Source organism: Crotalus tigris, unplaced genomic scaffold, assembly GCF_016545835.1.
Source record: "Crotalus tigris isolate CLP2741 ecotype Arizona unplaced genomic scaffold, ASM1654583v1 scf7180000024196.274895, whole genome shotgun sequence".
Taxonomy (NCBI): domain Eukaryota; kingdom Metazoa; phylum Chordata; class Lepidosauria; order Squamata; family Viperidae; genus Crotalus; species Crotalus tigris.
This window is the reverse complement of record NW_024100424.1, coordinates 110,560-123,442: the sequence shown is the minus strand read 5'-3', so window position 1 is coordinate 123,442 and position 12,883 is coordinate 110,560. Positions and strand designations below refer to the sequence as shown.

The window sequence follows — 12,883 nt, the reverse complement described above, 5'->3', positions numbered from 1 at the left end:
AACGTAATAAAATTATAGTAATGGTGTAAAGAGTTGACTGGTCGCCCAGAAAGCGATGTAAAATAGTATTATTAAGTGAACAAGGCTACAGTTATAAAGAAATTAGAAGAAAAATTGGTGGAAACTTAACCAAAGGTGGCATTTCTAAGTTTTTGGAGAGGTATAAGGAGACTCAGTCACTACAAAACCACACTGGTAAAGGCAAGAAAAGGTGCACAACAGCAAGTGATGATAGAAGAATTAAAACTGTGCCTACATGATAGAAGAAAATCATCTGGGTATATACAAGATAAAATGGCGCAATGCAATGTGAAGTTGAGTGCAAGGACTGTTCGGCGCAGACTGCAAGGATTTGGCCTAAAACAGTGATGGCGAACCTTTTAGAGACCGAGTGCCCAAAATGCAACCCAAAACCCACTTATTTATTGCCGGGTGCCAGGTGGGCATGGCCCACTGGATGGGCGTGGCTGTGGTGGTCAGGGCAGGCTGGATGGGTGTGGCCAAGGTGGACGTAGTCACCTTGATGTTGCTCGTGGGGAGGGACACCTGTGGGAGCAGGGTTGGGGGAGATCCAGAGGGTCTCTGATAGGTGGGGTGGTGGGTAGGAGGCTTGTTCTGTGGGTGAGGCAAGGCAGGGTGGGGGTGCCATTATCTCAGGGCAAGGCAGGGGCCGGGGCAGCTGCTACTTTACACCATCAGCCCCAGTACACAGGCCAGTGAGCGCATGGGGGCCGATAGTGTTCGTCAGCAGCCACAGCCTGCCGGCCCCTCGACTGGCACACTCTGGGGCTTCGCAGCCTGCCACCAGCAGTTCAGAGAAGTGCCCAGAGAAAAGGCTCTGAGTGCCACCTCTGGCACGCGTGCCATAGGTTCGCCACCACTGGCCTAAAATCTAGAATTCCACAAAAAAAGCCACTTTTATCTCTCAAAGGTTGAAAAGACTAAACTGGGCTAAAACTGGACAGAGGAACAATGGGACAATGTTATTTGAAGTGATGAGACCAAGATCTCCCTGTTTGGTAGTGATGGCATAAAATACGTAAGGAGAAGAATCGGAGAAGATTTGCATCCTGATTGCATTACATACATTACAAACACCCAGTCAATGTTATGATTTGGGGTTGTATGATATCAAAAGGTGTGGGCAGAATTTGTGTGATTTGTGTGAATATAAATGGCCAAAAATACATCAATGAAATATTTGAGCCCAAACTGAAGCCTTCTGCACATGATCTTTTCCAAGACAATGAAGCATTTATATTTCAACAGGATTCAGCTCCATGTCATATTGCTGCTGTGTGCAAAAAGTGGTTTCAAGATAATCATATTCCATTGCTGGAATGGCCTGGGAATAGCCCAGACCTTAACCCAATTGAAAATCTATGGAGCCGACTAAAGAAACCTATTAGTCAGAAGCGACCCAGCAATAAAACCCAGTTAATAGAAGCAATCATTCAATCTTGGTTTCATATTATAACACCTGCAGAACTAAAGGACTTGGTTCACTCCATGGGAAGAAGTTGTAAGGCCATAATTCATGCTAAAGGCTACCCAGCTAAGTATTAACTGACATGGTGATAATTTTTTTATGTCTCATTTTTTCTATGGTGATAATTTTTGTATATCTCGTTTTTTCTAAGTGTTTCACTTTTCTTCTTTATAACTGCTATTCTAATAGCAAATCATAAAAGTTATTGCATTACATTTTTGATTAAATTAACTTTCCATTGATATATAATTTTATGGTACTACTCCAAACAAAGTGGTATTATTAGCCATCAAACCTCAAATGTACACTTTTCCCAAAAGGTTTCCACAATTTTGTCCACTACTGTACCTACCAGTAAAGGGGGAAAAGAAAAAGAACTAAAAGACATGAAGGAATCCCTCAGAACCTAACTGGGCCTTCATCAAATCCAAAAAAAAAGACCCAGCAAGAGCTCCTCCATTACAGACAAAGAAGAGAACAACAAACATAGCAACATTGTCATTCCATATGTAGCAGGAATATCTGAAAAACTCAAGAGGATTTTCAACCAACACAACATACACCAACACAACATACATATACAAGTTGAAAACATTGTCATCCTACTTGCAGACAAAAGCAGACTGATGGTAGTAATGGACAAAGATGACTACATCTGCAAAGCTGAAAATCATCTCAATGACACCAACGCCTACCAAATAATCTACAACGATCCTACAAAATAGCTAGAGAACAAAATAAAAGATACGCTAAGAAAAATGGAAAAAGAAAAACAGCTAACACCACTAGAGAGAAAGCACATGAAACCACAAGATTCCTCCACACCCAGGGTCTACGGACTCCCCAAAATATACAAGAACAGGATCCCATTATGCCCAATTGTGTCTCTACCTGGAACACCAACATACAAACTAGCAAAATCCATGCAGAGGAAACTCGGACACCTGGTCAATGACTCAATCCACCCAATAAACTCCCCAGAACAATTTCTCCATTGCATCAAACACACCAAGATCAACAAGGAAGAAAGTATTGTATCCTTCAACATCAATACCCTCTTCACCTCAATTGACATTTTCCTGGCTAAAAAAATCATTCACCGCCTACTCACTAAACACCATACCCAGAAGGATGATGCCACCACGGAACATTTCATGTCCACAGAAACCTCATGAAACTCTTGGATCTATGCCTCAACACATACTTCAAGTTTAATGAAAAAATATACAAGCAAGTACAAGGTATCCTGATGGGATCACCCATATCAGGCCTAATAGCAGAAGCAGTCATGCAATGACTTGAATCAATAGCTCTACCCACCAGCCAACCAAAATTCTGAACATGCTATGTCGATAAGACCTTCGTCATCATCAAATGCTCCCAAATTGAAGAAACACATCACCTATTTAATAACATATTCCTGGGGATCAAGTTTACACGTGAAGAGGAAACAGACAATAAACTCCCATTCCTCAACATCAACATAAGGAGACTGGACAATGGAGAACTAGAAACCCACGTCTACTTCAAACCTATGCACACAGACCAGATCCTCAGTTTCACAAGCAACCATTCTACTCACACAAAAGGAGCTGCATCCAGACCCTCTTCAGAAGGGCCAAGATACACTGCAGCACCACAACACTAAGAAAAGCAGGAGAGAAATGGCTGCTTGATGTCTTTCTCTGCAATCCAAAAAACTTCACATTCCAACACACAGCACCCAAACCACAACACACCACGCAGCTGACCACCACACAAAACCTAATCCTACCATACATAAAAGGGGTGTCAGAAATGACAGCCAGAATTCTCCAACCCCTAGGAATAACAATAGCCCACAAACCCACAGCCACATTCTGCCAGGAATTATCAAGAACCAAAGACAAGGTACAGAAGATGAAAGAAACATTGTAATCTACAAAATAGACTGCAACAATTGCAACCAATTATATGTGGGACAAACATCACATTAGTTAAAAACCAGGATCCATGAACACTGGCTAGCAATCAAATGCCACAATTCCAAATCCTTAATCCAGTGGTGGCGAACCTATGGCACAGGTGCCAGAGGCGACACTCTGAGCCCTCTCTGTGGGCACGTGCGCCATCGCCTCAGTCCTAGGCCTTCAGCTGGGTTTTATAAAACTTTTTCCCTTTAGACCTCTGCCGTTGTGCGCAAAAAAAAAAAAGATTCAATCAGTCAATTTTAACTTCTTATGGGGGAAAAAAGGATCTTGCAAAGTTGGAATTGATTGATTGAATTTTTTAGTCTCACCCAATTTGCTGTTACCACTGCAGCCACGCCCACCCAGTTGGCCATGCCCAGCCAATGGACCACACCCATCCGGCACTCAACAATGCATAAGTGGGTTTTGGGTTGCAGTTTGGGCACTTAGTCTCTAAAAGGTTCGCCATCACTGCCTTAATCTCTACCCACACTAACACAAAAAAACCACCAGTTCAATTGGAGCAACACTAAAGTTGGCCACGCTATCACCCGCCACGCTCATGAGTTCATTGAGGCCTGGCACTCCACAACAGACACATCAACCTACAACGAGCCTACGAACCCCTCAGATTCCAAATGAATCATACAGCCAACCAGAGACAGCACCAACCCTCAACTAACCCATGCAAGTCCCCCTCACACCAGCAGTTCACCTCCCAATGACCCTGATCTGATGTAACCTATCACAAGACTCATCACAAGCCTTTCACTGATGACTCATACCTGACCCATCACAAGACCTTCATTTGATACACTCACACCTGAAGCTTTTATAAACAGAACAATGACACTGACATCCTCCAAACTCCGCTGAAGATGTTACCTAGCCTGGTAATGAAACATTCAAAAACCAACCCACAAGCTCAGAGAATGAACCTTCACCCTCATACATGTACACTTTAAACCCAAGGATAACTAAGGCAGAAGTCTGTCCACCCCAAAGATAAAACAGCCACACACAAACAGCAATGTGATATATACAACACAATGTAGTGAGACATGTGCAGACCTGTACATTGATTAAACAAAACCACTTCACAAGTGCGTGGCACAACATATGAGATCAAACCCATCAGGACAATATTCAGCAGTCCATCTGCATTTGAAAGACAAAGGTCACTCTTTTGAAGACAGCGAAGTCCACATTTTGGATAGAGAGGACCATTGGTTTGAAAAAGGGGTAAAAGAATCATTTATGTTACAACTGAACACTCTTCCTTCAACAGAGGGGAAGGAATAAGACATCACCTATTTCCAGTTTACAATGTAGCTCTTGCAGCAGTTCCAAGAAGATTCCACTATCAATTGCACCGTTTCAGGTGACCCTAAGGGCACAGATAAACTCCCAAGTGACCTCAACAGTTCTCAGAGAAAGATGAGATGAAACAACCAGATGACTGCAAAGAAATACAATCCTTCCATCCCACTCCCCACATCCTATCAGAACCTATCCTTCCATTCTTCCATCATCCAGTCTCAACTGTCAGTACCTATCCTTTCATCACACACCCCCAACCACCAGAACTGATGATTCTTGGATGAGAAGTGAATGTTTTATTCTTTCTCAAAGAAAAATAGTCCAGTTACTTTTGAAGAAAAAAGCACTTGTGAGACAATTATGGCAGCTTATTTCATGGTTTGATGTGAATACCAATATGGGTTCCTCCCCTGAATAGTCCTCAACTTATAACTAGTTACCTAACCAAAGTTTAAAACATTACAATAGCTTTGGAAAAATTTATTTAACCTGCCCTCTAAGTTAACCAACCCCCATAGCATTTCAGGCACTTGGCAACTGGTTTGCATTTACAACTGGTTGCACAGAGCCACATGATTACATTTTGTAACTTTTTTGTCATTTTCTGGCAAAAAAAATGCCCTTTGGATAAACTGGATAAGCTGGACTCAAGTTTCTAACTCTGTGATTCACTTAACAGCAATGGTGACTTGCTTAACAACTATCATAAAAATGGCTATAAAATCAAGTCTGGTCACATGGTGACTCAGCTTATGACCACAGTGGCTTAATGACCAAAGTTCTGGGCTCAATTGTCATAAATTGAGGACCAACTGTATCTGACTAATATAAAAATAGAATACTTGGAAAACAATCCAGTAACTTTGCTATAGAAATTTTACATGCTTGAAATATATATGGGTTTTTAGCGTCTAATCTTTCAAATTGGGTTGTTTTTTTTTGTTTGTTTGTTTGGCTTCCATTTGATAGAATGGATTTGCTGTAGTTCGACCTCCTGGTCACCATGCAGAAGAAAGTACCCCTATGTAAGTATGTGACTGTACTTGGATTGGGAATTTTCACTTAGCTGGGCAATGTATTGGCTGTTTGTAATCTTCCAGAACAGCCTTTGAATGGGGGGGGGGGGAGCCTTTTGTTTTAGCAGTTGGAGAGCTTAGGGTGGGGTTAAGGGTAAAATGGGTGCCATAAGCCTGTAGAAGTTTAAAGCATCCATTTCACCCCTTCAGAAATGCCAAATATTTAAAGAATTTTTTCAGTTGGTTTGGGAGATAAAGATACCATGAAAACTTAGCTTTGCCTTTGCCTTTCTGACAGCATTTTTATGTTGATTTCTTAACTGCTGTGGTTTTTGGTTACTGAAAATAATATTTTGTAAATTATAGCTGCCACCAAACAGTTGTGGATGAAAGCAGGATTCTGTAAAGATTTAAACTTTCAATCAGTTAAGTGTTGTTGGGTTTTAAAACAATAATTTGCCATATTGACCAAAAGTAGTTTGATTGTTGGTATTTTTAATGTATAAAATATAATTGTATAATTTAATTAATGGTGTGCAAGGAAATAGATCTGTATACCTACATTTTGAATAGTAACACAAAATTGTAAAACTATTGTTACCATTGGAACACTTTTGAAACTTGTATTCAGAATTTCATACTTTCATTTATAAATTCCATTTCCTTTTAGGGGGTTTTGCTATTTTAATTCTGTAGCCATTTCCGCCAAACTTCTCCAGCAGAGACTGAACGTGAACAAAATCCTTATAGTGGATTGGGTGAGTGAATAAAAAATTGCTTTAAATATATGCCCTTTAGGTTGAATAAGAGCGGCCTCCTGAGTATCCTTTTTTTAGCTGTCAGGCCCCTTTTCACAGACTCCATTTCTAGAATCTGACCATGATACAGCCCCATTTTTTTATTTTGCATATTATCTTGTTCACAATTATATTGCCAGCTATCACACCTGACAAAAGGCACAAAATGCAAAACTGACGAACTCTAAGTAAACTTTCAAAGAATCCAAAATTATTGATACAAAAGTAACAAACATGCCAATCAAGGGGGGGCTCAGAATAAAGCAAGCATGTTTACTACTATTGTTTTTGTTTAATTAGATAAGAATTCCCAATTATTTTAATAGGATAACAGAGTTCAGAGAGTATTTTCCAAAGGCTTTATTCTTCAGTGGAGAATAACCAGTGACATAAGTTGAATGAAAAGAAAGAAAAAGCAATTTAAAATATATTGAAATAGTAGACAAACTGGTTATATCAAGTAAAAATAATGAAAACAATACAAAATGATGTGGTTTATGATTTGATAAAATAGATACCTTAGAAACTAATCGCTGACAAGCATATTGATTTCAATAAGAAAAAAACTTAATTCCAAATCTTGCTAATTCCTTCTGTATGAAAATTTACTTAAGAATGTTAAATACTTAAGCATAAACACAAATGTTAAATTGACCACCTTAGTGAGACTTAAAACTTTTAAATAATGTTTAAGCTTAAATAAATATATCAAGAGGCATGAAAAAAATTAAAAAATGATTCGAAAGAGGAAAGGTTTTCAAATAATAGAATAGTCTATTATTCTCCATTTTGGGAAGTTCTAGCTGCAATAAGTTACAAGAATTAGTTATAAGAAACTTCATCATGCTAAGTCTAAGAAGACACTTTTTCATCATTTGAAGGCAGTTACACATCTTCATATCATAGATAGGAATAAATAGTCCAAAGAAGATAGTCTATCCAAAATAGATAACACCAATTTCAATGATGCAGAGGATATCTTCTCTCAAGATCTCCAAAGATGAATTACTACTTCAAAAAATGGCCACTCCCCTCAGTGGTCGTGAAGCTGGATTCTAGAGTGGAGGAAATTGAAGAAACAGTAGAACTTTTGGATTATAAATTCCAAGATATGCAGAAAAAAGTGGAAACTTCACAAGATGATATTCTCATGTTTCAGTACAGACAGATGGAATATGCTTTGAGAATAAGAGGCCTGAAAGAAGATAAAACCCAAGACTTGATGGAAATGGTGATTAATGACTTGGCTGTTATTTTGAATATAGATAAAGATGAGTTACGTGGGGAAGTGGAAAGAATTTATAGAGTTAATTCTTGGATTGCAAAACAGAAGAATCTGCCTAGAGATGTGGTGATATATTTTGCTAAGAAGTCTTTGAGAAATCAGATTCTGCAAATTTTTTACAATAAAAGATTTCAGATTGCTGCCCAAGATATTATTATTTTAAAGGAAATTCCACCTAAAATTTTAAGAAGCAGAAAAGATTTTGCTTTTCTAGCAAATGAACTTAAAGCAAGACTGATGCCATTTAGATGGGAGATTCCGATGGGTATTGTTTTGAGCCATGCGGGGACACGTTATAGACTTAATACAGTTGTTAAAGCTAAGGAATTTTACAAAACGGTCCTGGGTGCAGGCTCACCTTTGCCCATGATGCACAAAGTTCTGAGTGATAAAGAGATGGAACAGAAACCTGAAGGTACAGGTGCGATGACTGCTGGACAGGTGGTATGGATGTCTCAAGCAGAGGTTAAAGAACAGAGAATGACCCGTGCAGCACATAAACGTAAAGAAAAAGAACAACAGAAAAAAGAAAAAGAAATTAAAGAATCTACTCAGCAAATTGTCTCAATGCCGGTGGGAGGAGCAAGACCCAAAAGCTCTGCAACATACTCTTCAGTAGCAGAATTTGAGGGGATCTTCTCCAGGCTCAAGGCCAAGGGAGATGGCAAAGCTCCTGACCTGGAATGTTAATGGATTAAATATTCCTCAAAAGAGAAAAAAAATCTACCATTATTTAAAGCAACACAACAATGATATTATCTGCTTGCAAGAAACTCATATTACATCTAAAGATCAAAAATACTTAAACAATCCTCGTTTGGGATCTCATTTTGTATCTCCCGCCCCTGGGAAAAAAGGGGGTGTGGTAATTTATGTTAAGCAGAATTTATCTGCTATCCTGTTAGAATCAGATCCTCATGGAAGATATGTTATGCTTGAACTTGGTTTATATGGCAAGAAAATTCTTATTGTGGGGCTGTATGCACCAAACCAGCAACAGGAGCAATTCTACAGGTTGCTACATCAGAAAATAACCTTGTTGGACTATAGATCTGTGATTTTAATGGGAGACTGGAATGGTGTCTTAGATATACAAAAGGACAAAAAAGGCTCTTCTACTTTTTTTAAACAGGCTAAACTACCTAAAGCCTTCTTTGACATGAAAGAAGATTGGGAATTGAGAGACTATTGGCGTGAACGTAACCAAGAAGAAAGGGACTTTACCTTCTTCTCAGATAGACACCAATCTTTCTCAAGAATTGATTTTTTTTTTATCACAACAGATTTATACAACAGGGTGAAGAATGTAAAAATTTTTCCTAGGACATTGTCTGATCATAGTCCAGTTTGGATGGAACTGTTTGCTGAGAAAGAAGACAGGAGATCCTGGAGGGTGAATGAGAATTTATTTAAACAAGAAAAAAATGTTCACAAACTAAAGGAATGTTTAAAGGAATATTTTGCTTTAAATATGAATAAGGGAACATCAATGTCAATGGTGTGGGATGCAAGTAAAGCTTTTATGCGTGGTATTTTGATAAAAATGAATAACTTGCATAGACAGAAACAGATTCAGAAACGTAAAGATTTAGAAGAGGAGATTAAATTAAAAGAGAAACTCCTAATTTCAAATCCTTTAGATGAAAAGGTGAAAGGAGCTATAAAACTGTTAAAAACACAATTTAACATGTTGATGGCTGATCAAGCTGCAACCAATTTACTATTTATGAAACAAAATACATTTTGTAACGCTAACAAACCAGGGAGATGGTTGGCTTATCAGTTAAGAAAGAAACAGAAACAGAGGAATATAGATAAAATAAATTATAATGGTAAATTGGTTTATCAGAAAGAATTGATCAAGAAATCTTTTTTAGAATACTACCAACAATTATACAAGAGTACTAATATTCAAACTACAGATATAAACAATTATTTAGGTAAAGTTAATTTTTCTAAATTAACAGAAGATCAGGAAAAAGAGATTAATGGTTTAATTACTAAGGAAGAAATTGTTACAGCTATTAAACAATTGAAATTGGGCAAAGCGCCGGGTACGGATGGGTTGACATCTATTTATTATAAAACTCTAGTAGAAGAGATGACTCAACCGTTGTGTGAATTGTTTAATAACTTATTACAGGGGTTAGAGATCCCTCCATCTTGGCGTAATGCATTTATATCACTGATTCCAAAAGACAATCAAGATCTTACATTGCCTAAAAATTATAGGCCTATATCTCTTTTAAATGTGGATTATAAAATTTTTGCAAAAATTTTAGCCAACAGGCTTATGGGGATCTTGCAGCAGCTTATACATAAGGATCAATCGGGTTTTATAACTGGAAGGTATATGAAAAATAATGTCAGACAAATCATTAACTTATTAGAGTATTTAGAAAAGAATAACCAAGTCTCTGCAGGCCTGATATTTTTGGATGCTGAAAAAGCCTTTGACCAAGTGAATTGGCAGTTTATGTTATGTTTAATTAAGGAGATGAATTTTGGACAAAATATATTACAAGTATTATCTAATATATATCAAAAACAGACTGCTCAACTTATTGTAAATGGGGGTCTGTCAGAGGCTTTTGTAATAGAAAAAGGTACAAGACAGGGATGCCCGTTATCTCCGTTATTGTTCGTTTTAACATTGGAAATTTTGTTGATTAAAATTCGGGAGTCTCAAGAAATAAAAGGAATAGAAATTAATAAAAAAGAATATAAATTAAGAGCCTTTGCAGATGACTTGGTTGTTACTTTGTCTCAACCTACTTGTTCGGTGGTAAAATTATTACAATTGATCCAACAATATGGACGTGTTTCTGGTTTTAAAATTAATAATAATAAGACTAAAATATTAGCTAAAAATATGACTAATGGTGATAAACAGGTTCTAGTTAAGTTAACAGACTTTGAAATTGTTGATAAGGTAAAATATTTGGGGGTTATATTATCGGCTTCCAATGCAAAATTGTATAAAAATAATTATGAAAAGCTGTGGACGGAGGTACAGAAGGATTTAAAAAATTGGAACAATTTACAGTTATCCCTTATGGGTAGAATTGCAGTTATTAAAATGAATGTCCTGCCAAAGTTTATTTTTCTGTTTCAAATGTTACCTATTCTAAAGAGTGAACGTAATTTAGATGAATGGCAAAAAGGTATTAATAAATTTGTTTGGGCAGGGAAAAAACCAAGGGTGAAACTTAAAATAATGCAAGATTTTCGTGAGAGAGGTGGACTCAAGGTACCAAATATGAAATTGTATTATGATGCTGTAGTATTAACATTGATCAGTGATTGGGTGAATTTAACAAACATAGAAATACTTCATTTGGAAGGTTGGGATTTACTTTTTGGATGGCATGCCTATTTAATATTTAATAAAAAAGTGGGTTAAATTCACACAAGCGCAAAATTTAAGAGAGAATTTTTATAAGATGTTTTATAGATGGCACCTTGATCCAAAGAAAATGTCCATTATGTACCCTAATTTACAGCCGAAATGCTGGAGATGTGGACACTTGGATGCTACTTATTATCATATCTGGTGGACGTGTAAGCATATAAAAGCTTTTTGGATTAAGATATGGTGGAATATTCAAAGAATTTTTAGAAAGAGGGTAAAATTTACTCCGCAATTATTTTTATTAGGTATTGTTATTGATTGTGATGCTAAGGAGGTTATATTGATGTTAAATTTGATTACAGCCGCTAGGCTGTTAATAGGACAATATTGGAAGAAGGAATCCTTGCCTACTTTACAAGAGTGGTTTTATAAAGTTTCGTATTTGGCAGAAATGGCAAAGATTTCGGCTTTTTTAAAGGAGCAATCTCAAGAGAAATTTTTTGCGGTATGGGAAAAATGGATAAATTTTATACAACATAATTTGGATATGGAAAAATATTATTTAGCTTTTCTATAACTTGTAATGATTGTTTTTTTTTCTTTCTTTCTTCTTTTTTTTACGCTTTATGTATTATTATTCATATACTTTTTTATATATGTTTTATTTTTCGTCTATCTTTTTCTTTTTTTTCTTTCTCTCTTTTCTTTTTCCTTTTTTCTTCTCTTTTTTTCCTTTTTTTTAGTATATATTATTCACTTTAAAGCTTATGTTATGTATATTATTATTATATATATTATGATTACGATTTTTATTATTATTATTAATTATCTTATAAATTGTAAACGTTATTTTTAAAATTTGTTAAATAATCCTATATTCAGTTCTGGGAAGTCGGGGGGGGAGGGCGGGGTGGTTTGGGAGGGGGGGGTGGATGTTTATCTGTAAAATTTCTGAAAAAATTCAATAAAAAAAAAATGGCCACTCCAATCAAGCCTAACAAAAGTAGAAGTAGCCACATTCCACCTCACCAATAGGTACAAATTACCAGCCTTCAGTGAAGTTCTGGAACCGTATTTTATGATGTAATAACTCTCTGAAGTAACTTGGGGGAAAAACTAGACAGATCACTAACCTTCCATCAACACCTGAAAAAACAGCTGCAAAATTCTAAGCTGCAACAATTTATTGAACAGATTGACTGGAACATCCTGGGGTGCTGATGCTAACACCCTATGGACAACAGTGTTGGCTTTGGTTTATTCCACAGCTGAACATTGTGTCAGCATGTGACTTAACAGCGCTCACATCAAAATGTTCAATACCCAACTCTGCCAGACAATGCTTATCATCTCTGGCATATTGCATCCCATTCCTGTGTACTAGTCATCAGTACTTAGCAATATCATACCACCCCCTCATTCAATTATGGTCAAGGATGCTGAACAACAAGACCGTCACTATGCACAATGTGCAACCCATCACAAGATTGAAATTGTAGGCCAACCTGGAAAACAGCTATTTATTTAACACCTAACCAGTTTAAATCTGAGAATGCCTGGAGAGAGGAATGGTCCAAGGTATATTCTTGTGACCGGACCATTAGTGATCCCTCTTACCAAACCATATGGTTTTGACCTGCCTCACTTTGTGTGGTCAGATTTGAACAGAATTAGT

The 12,883-nt window shown here is 37.0% G+C and overlaps 1 protein-coding gene across 3 annotated transcripts in view; it reads left to right on the top strand.

Moving 5' to 3' along the window:
- Positions 1-12,883, top strand: part of HDAC4 (histone deacetylase 4) — a 223,581-nt gene that overhangs the window by 140,514 nt on the left and 70,184 nt on the right. For 2 of the 3 annotated variants that reach the window (XM_039323459.1, XM_039323458.1), the window contains 2 exons: positions 5,728-5,783; positions 6,445-6,532. The exons of the other annotated variant lie outside the window; for it this stretch is intronic. In XM_039323459.1, the coding sequence (XP_039179393.1) occupies positions 5,728-5,783; positions 6,445-6,532 (144 nt within the window). The remainder of the gene's footprint in view (positions 1-5,727; positions 5,784-6,444; positions 6,533-12,883) is intronic. 3 annotated transcript variants of the gene reach the window in all.